Source organism: Protopterus annectens, chromosome 5.part0 (assembly GCF_019279795.1).
Source record: "Protopterus annectens isolate FY-2018-M chromosome 5.part0, PAN1.0, whole genome shotgun sequence".
In the NCBI taxonomy this organism is placed as follows: Eukaryota; Metazoa; Chordata; order Ceratodontiformes; family Protopteridae; genus Protopterus; species Protopterus annectens.
Genome location: NC_056735.1, coordinates 826,647,753 through 826,669,214, shown reverse-complemented (window position 1 = coordinate 826,669,214; position 21,462 = coordinate 826,647,753). Strand labels below are relative to the sequence as shown.

Genomic DNA, 21,462 nt, shown 5'->3' with positions numbered 1-21,462 from the left:
CACACACACACACACACACACACACACACACACATCTGTATATATACACACACACACACATATATATGTGTGTGTGTCTGTATATATACGATTATATTGTGAATGATAGACAAGTCAATTGGTTGACACAAAAACATCCATCAAAACATGCCACCCATTCACAATATCAACAACAAAAAAACACTGATACTCAGTACATTGAAAAAGGAGGCATATTTCCTTTTTTGATGCACTACCCATAACCCAACCACATTCAGCTCGAATTTGTCTGAATAGTGGTAGTGTTATGGGAAGTGCTCTTTGCAGGTAATGTGTGCTTTAGGGTTAGTGGTGGGGACAAGGTTAGGGATATGTATAGGATGTATAACTGGGGTGGGCAGGGGTCTTCCCCCATTCTGAAACAAGGTAAGGACCCCCAACTATGTGCATCCTATAGACCCATATCATTGTTAAATATCAATTATAAAATTATCATGTCTATCCTGGCCAAAGGACAGAAAAATATATTACCCAATCTAATACATTTTGATCACACTCTCTTTATCTTACATAGAAAAGTGCACAACAATATAATTATGCTACTATCTCTAATAGACATTGCAAACAAAACCAAGAAACAAATAATTATTATTAGTCTGGATATTGATAAGGCGTTCAATTCCCTTAGTTGGTCATACTTACAAAAAATCTTTAAAGAATTTAACTTTAATTCAGATTTCACTAAACTGATATTAAATATTTATTCTTCTAAAGCATTTGTTAAGATTGGTTCATGTCTATCATCCCCAGTAAAAATTCATAAGGGAACTAGACAAGGTTGCCCTCTGTCTCCATTATTTTTCGCTTTATCAGTGGAACCTTTTGCTTCATTTATTAGAAATAACCCAAATAGCAAAGGATTTCAAGTTAATGAGGGATATCGTTTTGCTGACGATATTCTACGAAAATCTAGTGACATAGAAGGCTCTTTACAACATATCATGAATGCCATAACTCTATTTGGAAAAATCTCAGGGCTCAATTTTAACCAAAATAAAACCAAAACACTTCTAATCAATAAGAAAATAAATAGCAATTTGCAAAAATACAATACATTCAACTGGTTTAAATGCTGAGACAGATTATCTAGGAATAAGTATTAAGAATAAGTGGAATGAGACTATTACATTTAACTTCACTAAACTGGTAGCTATAATCAGTGACTTGACTAAAAAGTGGAACAAAATGTTTTTCACCATGAAAGACATACTTACATTAATAAAAATTATTATTTTGACAAATATTTTATTTTACATACAATCATTGATTTTACCTCCTCCTAAGAAAGTCTTTAAACAAATAGATTCCCCATTACTAACTTTTCTATGGTTCCCAAAGAAACCAGGAATAGCCTATAAATGGCATGTTAGAGCCTGGGACAGTAATGGGTTTGGCTTTCCCAACATAGAATTATATTCCAAATCTGTTATTATTAACATAATACTACACTGGATTTCATGCATATACACCTCTAGCTGGAAACAACTACATGAAATACATATAATTTCCTCTGAGAACTCAGAAACCCAGTTTAAGGAAACCTTTGAAATTAGCAAAATATTTTGGATACTTTGTGAATATTGTTTATATAATAAGAAATTTAGCCACTTCTCACATGTTATAAACCAAATATTTTATATTTTCAAAAATATAATCGACAACAGTTATAGTTTAAAGAACACCTTTTTCATTACATTTCCCATAGCTTATACACTAGATTGCCTAGATGCCTTCAATATCAATAAGATGTGGAATCTTAAAGAGAATAATCTAAAGTGTTGGCACCAGTTTATAGAGAATAAGAACATCCAACCAATGAACTTTCTCTTAGCCAGATATAATGTCTGTCAAGATAATTGGATCTGTATTCAATCTTTAAGACAGTTTGTTGAAAATAAAGTGCGAGTGTCAATAAATCTGGAAAGTGATATTATACCAAGATTGATACAACTATTCATATGGTGTAATTTGATGAACATTGAACATAAATTAAGCATATCACCTGTATATAAAATCCTATGAGAAGACTTGATTACTTTTGACCAAGCTTTTTGGAATTACTCCATAAAGATTAATGGTGAACATTTATCTAACGATAATAAGAAACAGTTATTAAATTCAATAAAAAACACCTCATCATCTTTATGTTGGAGACTATATACCTGGAGATTTATTCATAGAAGGTTTTACACTCCACACAGAATTGACCTTATAACCAAGAGTAATGAAAGCAAATGCTGGAGGTGTGGTGATATTCTTGAAGCCAACTGGGTTCATATGTTCATCGAATATAGAACTCTCACACAATACTGGAGCGATTTCAGACATTTCGCAAAAGCCCTGTGGTCTGATAACTGTCAAATTACTAGCTCTTTGATATTATTCAATGTCCCTACCCCAAGTGTAATTCCTAGACATCAGTTACCTGTTCTTTGGTTAATTCTAGCTATTGCTCGAAAAATAATTAGATTGAATTGGAAAAATAAGCAAGATCTTATGTTTAATGAGTTTATTTTAATAGCAAAATCTGTATGGAAGAAAGAAATGCAAACTATCAGAGATCATCAAATGAAACGCACAAAAGACTAGCTTGCAAAAATTGGAGAAATTGTTAGATAACTATTGATTATCTTTCTTGGATAAAACAAATGTTTATCACAGATGTTTGTATATAGTGTAAATAGTTATTATGTTTTATATTGTTTATTTTTAATACTTTATGTCCATGTTTATTAACAAAATTTAATAAAAATGTTTTTTGGAAAAAAAAAAAAGAAAAACTGTTAACTTTACTTTTCAGTTGCTCAGACTGAGCAAAAAGTGAATAACATATTTATAAATGCCAGTAGGGGGCAGCAGAGGGTGCTTCATGTGTTACATTCTAAGGCTATTCGCATAAAAGATGTTCCACTGGTGACTCATTGTTGAGCAGATGAATGGCTACAAGTTGTACTAACGAGTTCAAATGAATAAAGTGTCTCAGTTTCCTATAGAAGAAACAGTTTCATAGTTCTTATAAATTCAATATTTTTCCCAGTAAATAAGAGACTTAGAAGTGTGCATGTGTGAACATATATAATCATATATGCAATATGAGCTTATAGGAATTTGTTGATGAGTCTATATATTCAAAACACACTACATCAAGCTCATTTAAGAGAAGGTGAACCTTGGAAACAGGCTTAAACATGGTCCACTCTGCAGCGAGCTATCCAACTCTCCTCACTGCTAATAGCCAATTAATTGGGACTTGAAATGGGATTAATTAGATAGATCTTGAATAAACACCACTCAACCACTTGTTATGTTAATAAGAAACTATATGATGAAAGTTTGGTAATCAATTCATGCCTCTTCATAAAGGATGTGGATCTGGATTTCATATATGATATGGATCCTCATTCTTCAACAAACTTATAGATTGATAACTTGATTGTGATGTAGGATGTATAACAAATAAGATTACTGGGCTACATTCTTCAACATACATACACACACACACACACACACACACACACACACACATGTTGCATGCACACACACACACACACACACACACACACACACACACACACACACACACACACACACACACACACACACACACACACCTAAATATATTGAAATAAATACAGATTTATATTGAAATAAATACAGATTTTAAACCATGTTATCTCACCTCTCCACTGTAGTTTGATTGTCAAGCTGATCTTGGTTTAATATATACTCTGGATTCTTGATTACTGGTGCATGAATACTTTCCAAGATGTCATATCCTTGCTTTAGGGCTAGCTTCATATCTTCCTGCAGAAAGTGCCCAGATATGAAAAAAAAGCTGTTTAAATGAATTCTGTTTTCAAATACTAATACTATTACTGCTTAAAATGTTAGTAGCTAACATAGGTTCACTTTAAAATAACATCAGCATGCCTGAATGTACTGGTCAAGCAACCAAACTGCAAAAGAGGAATTTAGACAGATAACCGATGGACTTTTTTCAAACACATACATTTCTACATTTGGCTTCTTTCTACAGTAATCAAAATGAAGTTCTTAAATATATATAAATGGTTCAGAAAACATTCTTAACTTTGTTTACCAGGGTTATGTACAAATTACCACCTTCAGGCACAGCCCACGTAAATACATCACATTAGTAGGGGAAAGTACAATATAGGTAAAAGTGTGCTGACAAATACCATTGCAGAGAGAAGTTTATGATTTATTGGTACAAAGAGCCTTACATAAATTGGCAAGATCTTTCTTGAGCACACTATTTACAGCAAAAAAGTGACAGCTATGAAGAAATATGATACTTAGGCAGTAGGCTATAGCACAGATTGGTTCATAAGTGTTTTGTATCACATTAAAACCAAAACAGATTAGTGTGCAATACAGGTAAAAGTTCTTAAAAATTATGAGCAACTTCTCTTTACAATCTCATATTGAGTCTAAAGATTGACATGTTTGTTCTCTTCTGGTTGCTCAGTCAGCATAGTAAAATCTTAGTTGTTAATGAGTTAAGATTTACATTTTAAAGATAGTTAAGTACTCTTTAAAAATGGTGGTTATTTTATTTTGCAGGAATAAACACATTCTGATGTACTCCCAGATTTCTTTCACTATCACCTCTTCTTTCTTCCTCCTCTTAGTATTACTTCCCTTCTCACTTTTTCTTTCTAAACCTATTACTATACGCACCTTTTCTGACCTTTTCCTTAACTCTGTTCCTACCTACCTCTTCTATACTTCCTTTTTTTCTCCCCGGGCCTCCGCTGAAAAAGGGCACATGTCCAGTCGGACTATCCCAGTCAACAAATGTCAAATAAATAAATAAATTATATGCCAAATTTGGGAAAAATATCACTTTGTTAAGCAACTTTCTGATATAGATAAGATCCATAATGACTGTTAAGCAACCCTCAGAGTTGATCATCTCTACTCTTGCACTAGAACATAAAGAACACCACCACAAAACAGCAGTGGGAAGCTCACACAACTTTAAAAACTACAATACACCGCAGAATGCCACTCTCCCCCTCTTTGAATTTGGCAGGAGAAAGTGTATTACAGCATTTAAAGCTGTTACAGTATGAGATGCACTTCACTTTTGAACCCTTGCCTATAAGGCAGTACTGCTAAGTGTGTTACAACTTTCAAATTTGTAAAATACTTCAGTTACAATAGTTTCTTTTTTTTTCTCAGTGTTGTATGGGATTGGAGCAGTGTTCATGTACTACAAATATTTGTGTAGCTTCATTAAGAGTATTACAGCTTTCATAAACTGAAAATGCTTGACTAACACTTTTTGTCTCTCCCTATAGCTGGTATTACACAGAAGTTATATATACTACAAAGAATTATGATTCTGTCTTTCCAATCATAACCATATAGTTATATGATCCCAGAAAATATGTAAATATTCACCTGCCTATCTTTTCTATGCTCCATTCTCAAGGTGAGTTTTCTGATATCAACTTCTTTAACATATAACAATTTGGTAAGGATCAGAGACCTCATTATAATCCACATTGCATACATGGAGACTGCTGGTTATGCTCTGAAACTGGCAGTAAGACACTCATGTTATACAATGTTGCAGTGTAAGACCCGATAACAGCTTTCAAAAGAGCATAACAACTTTAGTTAAGCATCTTTGAACACTGTTATAATGGAGAGTCATGCTGTTGCACACGCACACACACACATACATGCACACACGCACACACACAGACACACACCAGCTTTCATGTAATAGTGATAGAAGCCATTTTACAACTTGGAAAGCTGTAACACACTTCATGCTGCCACTCAAGAATATAACAGGGTTATGTGCATATAATGGATTTTAAAGCTGCGGGCTGACTGTGGTTATAAGTGCTAAGTGTGTTACAGTTTTTCAGATGCTAAAACACTTTCCATTTCTCCATTAGTAGTACATTAGAGTAGTTGAAGCCTCATGTATTACAACACATTATAATTGTTCTCTGTTCAGAACTACTTGTTGCATTTTCTCAACATGTTACTTCTCACTGTTCACTTTGCTGCATTCTCAAGGTAAGTTTTTTGATATTAATGTCTCAAAAATAAAACAAGTTTGATATGTCTAAAGAACTAGAGATCTGATCATAATCCTCACTGTTACTTATATGGTGATCCTATAATCTTAAGAAAGCTTACAATTGTATTTATCAGGAAAGAAACCTTAATATGCAGAATTATGGTATCATTTATATCTTTTTTTTTAGCTTCACCTCTTTGAAGCTTGCCAATAAGGTTGCAATACACTTCCGGGTCTATATTACAAGACCGAAGACTCATTCTTTCAAATGCATCTTGGTCGAACATAAAAGGCTGAAAACGCAAAATATTGAAGCAGCTGTTAAGCAAATTCTTTCCTTGGGAAAGAATTTGCTTGGCCGCTTTGGTACTTTGCTGTTTTTGGCACTGTAATACGGTCACGGAGTTGGTATATTTAAGTAGGAGGGTGGGGGGGGTGAAGCCCCCCACCTTATGTAATGTTTGAAATTGTTTTTATTTAGTTGTTTGTTGTTGTTCTTACACTTCGACATTGTAAGCTTTCGCTTACATAGGGTCGATTAATCACCGTTCGCTTTTTTAAGCATTCTGTGATCTAATATTTTCTGCTTATGTACTTTTCAGCATATATTGTCTTTTCAGTAAAAGCCAAAAAATGTTAAAAAACGTTTCTATTTTGAAGGAAAACTTTTGTGGAAAGTGTTGAAGAATACTAGAAAATTCTCTACAAGGGATATTTTCACGTCATATATGACCCCTATCTCTGCTTCATCCTACTTTTTCTTCAAGTGATATTAGTAGTTTATAGAAAGAACGCAAAGTAAGAAATGTAAAATGCAACAGCTAAGACACTGAGAAAAGTTCTAGTCGAGGAAATAGACAAGTTCTTCTGAGTACAAATACGGGAAAGAATCTAAATGTATAAACAGCTCTACAGGCCAGGACTGAGATTATACTATCACAGACAGTGAATTGTTTTAACAAATTAGCTTCTTCTCAAAAGATAGTAGTCTTTGTAAAATCCCTCTGCTTTTATTTATTTATTTATTTATTTTCATTCTTTTATTTATTCATTCAGTCAGTCAGCAGGCTAACAAACTATGTTCTGGAGCAACTGGAAATATTTTTATCCCCTTCAATTAGTATTTATTAACTGCATTATTTAGTTGCTTAGCAAGCCAGCAATACATTCATACTACCAAAACAAAAAAAAAAAAAATCAAGTGATGCAGGAATGCAAGTTAAACTTATGACTTTCATTAAAGAAATACTATCAGAATGCTTACCAAAAACAGATAATTTGACACCGGAAAGCCCTTACAAGACAAGACACATTTGAAAGGGAAAACAATATCAGGTTCTTGTAAGAACTGGCAGACATTTAATGTGTGAAATAAGTTAGCGAAAGTGGCCATCTTCATTGACACTTTTCTAGATGGAATACAAAAACCATTTTGGCAATGATTTATCAATAAATGTGTTGCCTGAGAGCATTGCCTGGTTAAGTTAATTGATCAGTCATATAGTAGGCAAAAGAGCATACAAGATATCAAAACTGTACCCTGGGCACAAGAAGCAGGTCACTAACAGCTCAAGGTCTTAATCCTGTGTGGTAAGTGTCAGACTTTCCAAACTTTAAATATGTTTTGTCACAAAAGAAATCCTCACCACCCTGCTACTACTACAACAGCAGCTCCATCCTCAAATTCTAAAGCCTACAAACTCACCAGTACTGACAAACTATTTTCCATCTGAAGACCACCAACCCAATGACACCCTCTTTGATTTATACAATCATTTTCTGTTGAGTGGAAGTTCACTCCTTTGTAAACCACAAACCTAGCTGACAGCCTCTGCTAGTTTATTCCAAATTATTGAAGATTCAACAAATTACCGATAACCAGGCACCATAGAATATACATTTTGATGTCATCAGTGGAATTCCATTTTATAATTTACGTACAGATTTTACAGAACAATTTGTATAGCACTTTTTCATGAATAATACAACAATATTTGCCCAGTTCTGTCCCAATGGTAATTACATACTGACTCTATAAAGTTACCTTTTTTTGAAGATTTTTTTCATACAGTTTTTAACACAAGTTTATTAAATTTTAAAAATAAAATAGTGAAAAAATATTTAAGCTTTGAGTCATTCCCATACAAACTTAAAATATATCCATTTGTTTGAACCATATATTAGCTTTCATTTCTTTAAGTGAAATGACAATCACCATTTCCTATTCAAATGCAGAGTAGTTGACATTTTATATATGTAAATTCATTTTTGAGCAAGGTGTAAAACATTTTTTTTAATTTTATTCATGAGGATGCCTCAAAAAAGTATATGTGTAAAATGGGGTACATATACATTTAAAACTAAAAAAGCTGCATTTCCAATTTTAATTAGTCAAAGGCAGTCATATAGCAATTTCAGTTATAAGATTATCAGTCCAAATTTTTAAATCACCTCTTTATTACAAATCTTATTAAAATGGCGAGAAAAAAAAAAAAAAAGACTCACAATAACAATTTATACCTAAAATCCCCTCAAGGTGAATTGCAAAGGTATCAGGAACGTTTGTTAGGAAATAAATGTTGGAATTCACAAAATTCCTCTCCACAAATGCTAAATGCCTAGTGAGGGCTGGTAAATTTCTGTGACAAGAGAGAAATTCTGATTCAGATATGTGGTAAAGCTACAATGATAAAGACCTCATTAGCAGCTTATTACCATGTCCCTGAACTAATCATTTTATTGTCAAACCTGACCACTCTAGTTTTCTCACTAGCAGCCCATGCATCTCAACAGCATTGGCACCCCCATCACACACACACACCTACACCCCTACACCAGCACTCACATTCAGTCTCAGCAAAACATACCTACTTTCTGTACTGCAACCATTCAAGCAGATACACACACACACACACACACACACACACACACACACACACACACACACACACACACACACACACACACACACACATACACAAACACAAACATCTACATATTTATTCATCCTTATTAATGACCCTACAGAATCACACACACACACACACACACACACACACACACACACACACACACACACACACACACACACACACACACACACGCACACACGTCAGCACATATACATAACCAGATATCACCACACACGGCTTTGTTGGACTTTCCTACACTAAAAATATTCACAAATGTTTGAATGTGTGACCACCATATTTTGAAAATATTTACTTCCTGTAAAGCTTTAGCAAACCAGGAGCTGTGCAGATTTTTCAGAGAGAGCATATGACTAGGTAGAATTATACAGTCACTTATACTGCTGACTCAGTATACAGTTTTAACCATGAGAATACTTTCCAATCTCAGATCCACACTAGGGAAAACTAAGGGTTTGAGCAGTTGAAAAGTGAGAAGGGCTTATCATAATGCAAAAACTTTCCAAGATAGGGCTTCAGTACTCTGTCAAGCCCTTCTATATCACAGGGAAAGTGTTCCTGTGAGTTTGTTCATTATAAATTGTTTCTTATCATCTTGTCATTTTAATCAATACAAAGATGTCATACAGAAACATACAGAGAATGTAACAGGCCACCTTACTGACCTGATGGTTATAATTTTCTGATGCTGGACAATCATTTTTGTTTTTTTGACATTTTATATTTCATGCGCAAAATACTCTGCACAGCAAAACTCTCCTTTATGATTCTATAAATCTAAAATAATAGAATAATATTAAACACTGTCATTTAAAGAGCAGTATTCTATTTCATTTTTCTGTCAGGTTTCAGAATTTCAACAAATTATCAATAATCTCTATAACATGTCTCAATTAACAGTGTAGGGGCTGCAGGATAGGGTTTCAACAGTATGAGAAAGTCTTTGTGATTATGTGGATGACAACAGCCAGCCTTAAGTGCATGTGTGCTAGTGTGTGAATATGTACACATACACCCATGGACATACTGGTGTCTGTAAGAATATTTCTATCTGTGCATGCAAAACTGGATATGTAAAGTATACTACTGTTTTCATTAAAATTAATTGTTTCACATAAAGATAACACTCAGATGGAGCAAACAGCAGTGATATTTCTTTCTAAAGAGTCCAACTCTTCATATGTTCTAAATAAATGTTTTGCCCTCTGTTTGCCCTCAATAAGAGAAATAGCATTACTTGTGCCTTTAGGTATGTCACTATGCTCTGTGCTCCCATGTATCTTTTTCTTTCATTATAGGCAAAGAATGAATGCTAACAATAAATCATCTAATATTCTTCCATACTCTTAATTTGCATTAAAGTGTATTGGTCATGTATGGAAGCATCTTTATTTTAGAATTAATGTCATTTCCTGTTGAAATCCTCATGATAAAGTTACAAATGATTTTGCAAAAAAAAATGATTATAGTGTGCTTTTTTATTTATTTTTTTGGTTTGACTGTTTACTCAGGTTTTTCTCTAAACCACACCCATAACATGATGTCATGATAAGTACTTAACAATACTGAAAATAATTAGCATACAATTGTAAAACCTTATGGTTACCATAGCAAAATTTCCTCTTTATAGGAGTTCCTTCTTTTTTTTACATCATGGTTTCACTACTGCGTCATCATCTGTTAATTTTCAAAGTGAGTTGCTCCATCTGAGAGAACTAGTTGATAACTTGTCTTTCCAGGAAGTAAGAGTCTACGTTTGATGCATTTAGCAGGGAAATGCAGTAGTCTATACATTAATGTAGATAGTGAGATACCGTGGGCTCAGTATTTCATGATGTCATGGCAGGAATTTTCAGTTCTGAGAACAAAATAGTCATGTGGCTGTCCTTACCAGCAAAATGAAATGCAAGAACAAAATACTTTTGCATTATCAGCTATATAATGTGGTACTGTATATGGCAAGGAGGTTATATCCAACTCCAAAGGGTGTATTACTTATATTTGCTTTATAACATGACCAATACACTTTAAGTTCTTTCACTACAGTAACAATCACCAATTATATGTTTTTGAATTTCTGGAAACGTTCACTGATAACTTTATGTTGTCTGACATCATGAGCTAGCTAGAGTTACAAAATGTTAGCAGTTTTACACTACATTGAATACAGCTTAATCTGTAATAACATTAAACATAATTTTAACATCTGACAGCTTCCCCTTAATTTAGTTACAGATTAGAATTTCTATAAACAAAAAAAATATGTATATCTGGATGGTGCATGCCTTTTATTAGAAAATCCCAGCTACCATACCATGTCACATTTAATATTATTTCAAAGTGTTCCATTTTTAACATTATCCTTTCTAGAGGGTAGTTACATCATACTGGAATGATCAAGTCTCAAGATAAACAAAACAGTTAATAATGTACTTCACAGCTTTTTTATCATAACAAAAACAGACAGGTTTGCCTGTAAGAAGGCATTCATATGTAGAGCTTATGAAATACTTCTGCTTTTCTGGCATACTGCAGAGATTCATGAAATATGGATACCTTCAACTTATCTTTCTTGTCCGTGTGCATTTTAAGGAGCACAATGGTTGACTCAGCATCATTTGGCAGCTCAGTTTCAGCCAATTCTGTCCCAAAGGTCTGAAGCATCTGGGCTGTCTGCTTAACCTTCACAGCAAAGCCTTCAATGGCCTAGAAATACAATGTTTGAAATTAACTTAATTAGTCAGATGAGAACAGTGACCAAGTGTGTTTTTTTACAGAAAGCCACACACACACACACACACACACACACACACACACACACACACACACACACATCTAAATTATGTTAGTAAGACTGAAGGTCGTTCAATTTATAATGCAAAACTGTTGAACTAGTACAAAAAAAGAGAATAATACAACAACATATTTAAAAAACACATGAAAGCAACAATTTAAGTAACAAATTAAGATGTGAGTGGTACAAAACTGAAGTTGCATTGCTTACTTACTTGTTTGTTGCACTTAGTAAATACATACATATATGATAACACATCAAGACATACCCAAGGAGGTGTTTATGATGACTACAGGTGAACTGGACAGTATACTGTGGAAATTCCTCACATCATACTCAGCAAGCACCACTGAAATCTGAATGTGTACCTGAACTACCACTTGAACTGGAAGCTGAGATATCAGGTTTAACATCTTAAATGAAAAACAACACAATAGGACTGAAACACTGCCTTATTATGCATGACATTGACAAAATGGAACATGAATATAATTAGTTCAAGTACCCGGGGTGGGGAAAGGACCAAAATGAAGCAAAGGTATGGGGATAACTGCTTGCAGTAAGAGTAACAGCAGGATATAGTGAAATGAGATGTGTGATGGCAGAATCACTTGGTTGTACACACATGAAGCTGAGAAATTGCAAAATCTGGCAGATGCATGGAATGGTATATAGAAAAGCAAGCAATTTCTGCAAATTATGCAATATATCAGACTCAGCAGTCTTTACTCTTCTAACGGATAATAATTTGTTCTAGACAAAGTAGCAAAGGGCTGCCTGGACAGATAGGAAAAATAAAATCAGAGATAGTGTAAGGCATAGCTGTCAAGGTGCAAAGTAATAGTACCTTGTGACATACCAAGGGAACAACGATAGGGTGCTGTAGAGAAAGATGGGCCAATAAGAGTAAAGGAAATACAATCACTGTGCTGAGGGAGGCATACATACAAATCTTTATAGCACTGTAGTAAGTTTGCTTTAACCATAAAAGAGAGGACATGTCCAGGGGCAGCACATACAGTAGGCCACTTATAAAGAGTGAGAGATACAAACTGTGAAACTGATTAAAGCAATCAAGCAACAATGGAGTAAATATGGTACAGATTAAGGTAGCACAGGTGTCCACATTGCAGATGACTAGATCTAAAAAGAACAGACATATGGCCATATATGCTGAGGCTGAGATCTAGGATGAAGCCAACATATTTTAGTCTATGAACCATTTTTTTAAAGAGCTACAAAGAAGATGCAAAGGAAACAGAAAGATGGGATTTTGGTGGCTGTACCACTGGAAAAACACCTAACCTTCTGCATTCTACATAAGGAAAAGGACTGCTAACATATTAGGCTCAAACTACCTTAGGAAATACTCTTCAGCAAAAATTCATAAATCTAAAGCAGAAGTCTAAAATGCATCAAAATGTTTTGTACTTCAAGCCATATCTGATTTCTTGGTAAAACTGATCATTCAAAAGAAGATTCTTTTTTTTATTTCATTTGCGAAAAGGTTGTGTTTTCTGTACATTACATCTAGGACTAAATGAGAACAGTTTACCTCTTCCCATTGAACAATACTAGTGCCTGATCACTTTTAAATGAAAAGATCATTTGAAATGTTTTCTTTCTCACACTTTATTTGTCCTTATGCCTGTGCTAATGTACATGTTGCTTTTATCACCTATACTTAACGATGCAACTTTTCATCACTGCTTATACCTTTATGGTCTTTATATAAATAGTACTGAGAATTAGGAATTGACAATAAATAGACTGCATTCATCTACTCATTCTTTCATTCATTTTCCAATTACTCACATAAATAAATATTACACAGCAAAAAATAAGAACCTATCCCAGGACTCAATGGGCAGAAAATATAGAAATACATGCTAGGCTGGGCACCAACCCATCATGGGATAAACACTCATACACAATCACTCACACACTGCAACCTTACATACAGTTGTTAAGATGATTATCAATTCATCAGTTATACATTATTAAGAAGTGATAAGAAATCCAAAATGAATGCAAGAAAATCACACACAGACACAGGGAGGATATGTCTCTGCAAAGAAGGCACCACAGCTGAGAACTGAACTGCAGAACCAGGCACTGTGAGGCAGCAATGCTAACCACTGCACCACTTTATCACCTACACTCTACTGCAGTACTAAAAAAATCATATTGTAACTGATGTGGCATGTCATACTGAAACAAAATCAAGTCTATAAACACACTCAGTTTACAAAAACAAACTAATTCAACATAAAATTAATGGAAGCCAATTAATAAGCAGTTAAGAATGAAGTGGTCCTTAGAGTAAACTGTATAGTACATAAAAAGATAAACCAAAGCCAAAAAACTGAAAAGCAAGTTTACAGCTGAACAGTTAACTATTAAACTTAATAAGTGGTAGTGTAATATGTTATTGTTAATGTCTATATCAGAAAATGAGTTCTAAGTAATGTTACCAGAATATGAAGCATTATGTTTAATCCTATCATTTAAAAAAAAATCAACGTTTATTGAATTATCACTTGTGACAAATGCAAACCTATACTTATATAAAAGCAATCAAACCATATTAACAAAGTTCATATTTACAATTATACATCACATATCTTGTTCTGTACAATATCATTAAACCAGCACAACATAAATGATTAAATTCCGAACTTCTCAAACTCATTCCTCCTCCAAAATGTTTTTATGAGTATTGTTCCCACAATTTCCATTTATTCTATTTAATTTACTCCTACCCTTTTCTAAAGATCCCACTTCCTGTTCTTTTATCTCTGTTACAATATTCACTACTTCAAGTATGGTTAGTTTACACTTTGATTTCAATTTTCTAGCAAATGCTTTTTTGACAGCCACCATATCCCAGCTCAAAAAAAAGAAAAAAATAATAATTTCCTTGTTTACACTCATTTGTTAATCCAGTATTACTGACAGAGTACTCTGTAGGGCATTTTTAAAGTCAGCCAACTCATTATACTCTGAAAACATATGCTCTCCAACATTTGCTGTCTACTTGAAGAAAAGATATTTGGCTTCTACTTAGACTATAAAAGTACCTAAGCAAACACTCTCAAGCAAAAATCCTAAATATTATAGATTTTGTTGCATATTTGGTAGCCATACTTAAGTCCTCCCATTGTTTCTTTGTGATTTGCTTATCTAATCTCTCTTCTCAATCTTGTCTGACCTCTTCTTATTGATTCCTTTAGTTGTCATGCAATATTATGCACTACTATTTATCTTTTTTTAACAGCAGCTTCTGTTCTATATTCAACTAAGAACTCAATACTCAAGGGTGCTAGCTTGCACTGAATTTGAACTGTTTTACCGCTGTTTTAGCTGCTTTTCTGTAAAAAAAAAAAAAAAAAAGTTCTAAGCTTGTTTCCTGCCTTTCCTGTAACTAATCTAGTCCAGATACAGATGATACAGTTTTGTTGTATCCAGGACTGTTTGTAAGGTTCTGAGACCCCCAAGCCTTTCTGTGTTGCGGGAAGCCTTCTAGCTTATCAGTGGGAGTGGTAAGCACTAGGTAGCGTATCTACCACAAGAGGAGTGGTTTCTGGCCCAGAAATTGTAGTTTATTGGCCGTTTGGGCAGTTTTTTCATCCCTTTCAACTTTCTGGTTTAAAAGCCTGCATTTGTATGGGTGTATGCTTGTTTAAGCTCTGCCTAGCGGTGCCAAGCTGGGGCAAACTATTACTGGTGCCAGAAAGCCTGCTCTTCAGTTTTTCCCTTGAATCTTGCTACTTCTTTCTCTCTTGCACTCCGTATAGCTTAATCACTTTGCACTTCATCAGGTTTTTGTAGTAATTATTGTAGCACACTTAAGTGCCACCAACACTAGTTGTTCTTCATGGAAATAGCTCCTGTACTTAGTAGTTATGACCACCCCTCCTGGCATGATTAAAAGGTAGTTCTCTGTGCTTTCTCCTATTAACCTGGTGCACTTGGACATTCTGAGGCAGTGTAGCAACTGCCTCATGTACACAGAAAACCCTCTCCTCTTACCTCCCAACACTCAGACTTGTGAGAGATGCACTTATATCACCAAATTGGAAGCCATGTACTCTTCAACCAAGACCAGACTTAGCTGGTCAAGAGGAAAAGGTCAAGACCTGCACCATACCACATGGAACACACAGCCCTCCAGAACACCCACCATCACATCTCTGACATAAAAACACAAACGACACACCCACCTTCGTGGAGGCTCTCATTAGAAATTTACCCAAACAGAAGAGACCTCCAAGACAGAAATGCACTCGACCACCACAACCTAGCACAAACCACAGGACACATAGCTCACCTCCACATGTGCCCCTCAACCTAAGCCCCTAAACCTAAACACCTTGCCCAATACACTAATCATAGGTGACTCAATAGTGAGGCACACAGATGTCCCACTCACTAGGTTGACTAAGGAGAAGGTAACTGTCAGGTATCAAGTGCCAGAATCCAACACATAACACATGCACTCAGGTCACTCCATAACAAGTACAAGTATGACTCTGCCATTGTCCATGTGAGTGTGAATGACCTGAGATGTAGCTCCCTGGACTACATGAAAAGAGAGATAGTGGAGCTCTCAGATTATGTGGCCCAGGCAGGTATGACCCTTGCCCTGAGCAGTATCCTACCATCACCCAGAATGATACCGCAGTACAAACAAAAAAATGATTGACTTCAACAATTGGCTAAGTTCCTGGTGTCTTTCTATGGGGATCCAGTATCTGTCTGCTTGGGACGACATGATTGACAGTCCTCGATGTTTTTCCAGAGATGGCCTGCATCTGTCACCCTTGGGTTTCCAGGTACTGGCTAAGGCTCTTGCCGCCCCTATAGTGCCTTTTTAGGCAAATTACCACCTTAACAGCTATAAATGAATGCAATATGAGATTCATGCTGCTCAATGCTAGAAGTCTAACTCTCAAGATGCACTCGCTCGAAGCACTCCTCAAAATGGAGAACATAGACATTTGTGTTGTAATAGAGACCTGGTTTAAAGCGACAAAAAGCACCCCTGCACAACCAGGCACATCTTTCAGCCCCGAAACATGGACCGTAGCTCCAAAGGCAGTGGTGTCGCCATATTCATAAAGGATATGCACACCTCCAGACTAGTAGTCCAGCATAAAGCATCTGAGATATGTCAGGTACAACTAACACTGGGTAAGAGGGCGAGCCAGGTAATAGCCTGCTATAGGTCCCCAACCATGTCCCTAGACTCTCACTTCATGTTCTTAAGCACCCTGGAATCTATGAAGGTCCAACCCAAGACTCTCATACTAGGAGACTTCAACTACCCCTCCATCAACTGGGAGAACTACTCGAGCACCTATACACTGGCCCAACGCTTCCTGGAATTCATCAATTCCAATGCCCTGGACCAGCTCGTTCTGACCCCCGCTAGAGGAACCAACATCCTTGACCTGGTTATAATGAACATGGGTGACTGTTTCTCTATACCAGTAGTCAATCCCTCCCTGGTCAGATCTGAGCATAAACTAATCACCATGGAAATCCACATCTCACCCCCACCCCCCACCTTGAAAAACTTTTCCAAAGCTGACTTTGGGCTCCTAAAAACAGAGGTGGCTAACTTCATGGCACCCATGTCAATGGAAAATAGCTGCATGACTGCCAGATCATACACCAATGCACTGTGCAAACATGTACATAAATGCATGGAACTAGCCATACCCAACAGAACCAAGACACACTCTTCCAAAAAAGAAAGTCAATACGCTGGTCCCCTGACATTAATAAACTCTACAACAGAAGGAAGAAACTGTTGCAGAAAAACGTGGAGTCTCAAGACTGGAAAAACTCCCTTATTAGCCTCAACAAAAAGTTGAGATCCCTCATCAAATCCTCTAAAGCCAGTTATGAAGGCAGAATTGCAGCAGACACTAAAAACAATCACAAAGCCATCTATAGTTATATCAAGAACCCCCATGACAATACCCAGATTTGCTCTGTGTTACTGCACAATGGTACCTCCTATACTGAGCCAACAGATATTGCCAACATACTGGCTGACAGATTCAGTGCCAACTTTACCCCTCTCTCCCCCCCTAAAGGACCACTCACAATACCAGAAGAATACCAGGCAACCAGCATTACTGCAGCGCATGTTACAGCTGTATTGTCCAATGCCAAGAATACAGCTTCCATGGGACCCGGTAATATCCCTGACTGTGTTCTACATGAACTACAAAGCGAACTTGCACCACATCTGTGTGTTCTGTTCAGTCACAGCCTCACTTCAGGCTTTGTCCCTACCGAATGGTGCACTGCTACAGTCATCCCTCTCTATAAAGGGGAAGCAACTACAGACCCTGGGAATTACCACCCCATTAGCCTGACGAGTCTGATATGTAAAGCTATGGAGTGCATCATCATGGACCTGATTAACAAAGATATAGGAAATCTCCAAACTCTAGATCCCACGCAATTTGGTTTTGTGAAAGGTAAATCATGCCTGCTCAACCTGGTTGACTTCTTTGAGTCAGTCACCAGGGCTGTGGATGAAAATAAGGCAGTGCATACAGCCTACCTCGATCTGGCCAAGGCCTTTGATACCATTCCTTACTCGGGAATTATTGATAAACTCACCAAACTAGGCATCAATGCTTATATCATTGGTGGGTTGCAAACTGGCTCACAGATGGAATACACAGTGTGAAATTAGTAGACTCCAAGTCAGAATGCTGACCAGTCACAAGAGGAGTCCCACAGGGATCAGTCCTGGGTCCTCTCCTGTTCGGCATCTACTTCTCAGAAGTCCAGGCCAATACAAAGGGACACTGGCTAACCAAGTTCACAGACAACTGCAAGCTGGGAGCCATTATTAACTACCCAAGTGATGCAGACATCCTACAGAAAGACCTCACTGAGACCAACTGGTGTCAAAACCATGGCCTTAAGTTTAATACCAAAAAATGTGTCATCATCCCATTTGGTAAAAACTCAGTACCCACTAATTACCACATCAACAGGAGCCCATTGAACACTGAAGGTGTTATAAGAGATCTGGGGATACAGGTTGACAGCAACCTCTCCTTGGACCACCACATTGCTACTGTGGTCAGAAAGTCCTTCTGTGTGGCAAATCTCATTACCAAGGGTTTTGCATCCAGGAAGAAAGAGGTCATCGTCTCTTTCTACTCTTCCTTCATTGGACCAATCACCGAGTATAATGCCCCCTTTAGCATGTACCTCACTAGATACCTGCAACAGCTGGAGAGGCCACAGAAGTACCTCACGAAGAGGATCCTAGGCATTAAACACATGTCCTACATGGATAGACTCAAAAGACTCCAGCTATTCTCCATCTCATATCACCTACTTTGAGACAATCTTTGCTTGACTTACAAAGCCATGTCTGACCCAGTTCTGTTAGAAATGTTACATCTAAAGAAATCCCAATCCCTTCACCCCACATGCTCCAGAGACCTCAACCTCATTATCACAAGGAACAGAACATGCTGAAGGGAGAGGTTCCTCACCGAGAGACTGCCATGCTCTGGAACAGACTTCCCATACATGTCAAGCAGAGCACCTCGTTGTCCCTCTTCAAGAGAAATCTTGTTGAGTGGATGGGTAATAGAAAGTTCACCCCGGGGATCACACCAGTGGTTCTACTTGATAGAGGCACTGGGAATTAATGTTGCCAGGGCACTTCTATGGGCTAGGCTTGTAAAGGCTTCAGGGCCATTAGCCTAGTAGACACCTATGAACCTAAGTGCAGTTCTTTTTAGAATTCCCACATCTGTTTCTCTTTGCCTTTTCACTGATCCATCCATCCTGTACCCCATTTTTGCAATGGAGTTGGGGTGTCACCTCAACAGTGACAATAATCTCAAGCCAAGGTTTACACAGTCGGGGGGCTAGCCCTCCCATGGTAGTTCATTCGTACCACTCACTCCCAACTACAGGCAATTTAGAGTGTCCAATCTGCCTACTGCAAGTCTTTGGAATGTGGGAGGAGTTCCCGGTGGAAAGACACATGACTGCACGGGGGGGGGGGGGCATGCAGACTCCACACAAAAGGCACCCCAGCCAAGAACTGAACTGGAGAACCTTTCACTCTGAGGCGACAGCTCAAAGTCCCAGCTTACTCTGTTGAATGCTTTCTCTGCATCAAGACCTAGCAACAACAGCAGTATTTTCTTACATTCTGCTGCCCTCTGGATCGTTGTTGTTCTATTAATGTTGCCTAATGTTTGCTTAACCACCACAAAACTATGCTGATCTACATCTATCAATTTAGGCAATACCTTACTCCTATCATTTTTGGGTTATTATGGGTTCAGGAAGGTTATTGTGAGATCATATACATGTGCATAATTGACAGACTAGGACAATGACTTTCTCATGGATTTCAGTGAGGATAAAACTCAAAAAGTGGCCTGAAATACCTAGTTTCAAAGTTAGGCAACTCATGGATGGGCACATCTGTTTGTCACATATTTAATTCATGCCTGAAAGAGAACACTGGTGATCTCATTTTACACATGGAAACTGCAGGCTAGAATGATGACATCGAAGTAGCAAGCCTTAAAGAACACATGCTGTAGTAGGTTGTTGCTGTAACATAGCAAATCAGATGTAGTACTTGCTTTCCAAGTAATAAGTTTAAGGTAAAAAGATGTCATGATATGCATGAAAGAGTAAAGAAACTACAATTTACAAAGGACAGCTCCTGTGTCAAAGCATATTTGTAAAGTATGACTGAACTTATTTGGTACTAGTGTCATGAACAAATGGAATCTTTATTTCTGAAGGGTAGAATTATCTTTATAAATATTTTATAGTTTGAAAGTGTGTCCATTTCTAATGTTCACAGTTAGGTCCATTTGGACCAAAGCAGATTATTTCTGAAGAGATATTTTTTGGTTTCGTAGCCTGAGGCTAATTCATCCTGCTATCTATGCTATGAAAGTGATTCAGGGAACCTGATTAGTGATGCACATCTGAGAAAGGTATAGCTCAGGGTAGCAGCTGATAACATTTTTTTTAACCTGAAAACAGTAATGTAATGTGCTGTATGGCCGAACATGAAGGCCAGCATTTTCAGAAGTGTGTAAGGCATTTCCTTAATAACACATTTATTTATTTTCGTTTGTTTATCACAGTAGAGCACTGATAACCATTTGCAGGCATAGCCTAGGTGAATAATCTTTTCCGGAATAAAATAAAAGCAATTAAGTAAACCAAAATTTCTCATTTTTTTTAACCAGGAAAGAGGACCGATCCATGGACATCTGTAAGCTAAGATCAAAGCAAAAATTCATCATACAGTATACAATTTACTGGAGTCATTCAACTACATTACTTTGGGGAAGAAACCAGAGTGCCTGAATAATACAGAGTGAAGATTTAATGCCACACAGACAGTGGCTGGAGGTGATGACTGAGCCTCACTAGCAGGAGATTTAAGACATAGATCACATGACTGAGCTGTGTATAAAATAAAGGAGAGTGATTATCAGAATATGAAAACATGTGCCAACTGACTTAATAATGAATTACTTGGCAGTAAATAAAACCAAGCTTATATTTTTCTCCAACAAAATATCCAAACTCAGCACAACACCGCTCTCCATACACTC

General features: G+C 36.7%; 1 protein-coding gene across 1 annotated transcript in view; it reads right to left on the bottom strand.

The window, feature by feature from the left end:
- The window catches only part of MCF2L (MCF.2 cell line derived transforming sequence like), a 1,071,259-nt gene that overhangs the window by 479,221 nt on the left and 570,576 nt on the right, over positions 1–21,462 (bottom strand). The window contains exons 7-8 of the mRNA XM_044071884.1: positions 11,587–11,736; positions 3,719–3,843 (exon numbers count right to left, since the gene is read on the bottom strand). Coding sequence (XP_043927819.1) covers positions 3,719–3,843; positions 11,587–11,736 — 275 coding nt within the window. The remainder of the gene's footprint in view (positions 1–3,718; positions 3,844–11,586; positions 11,737–21,462) is intronic.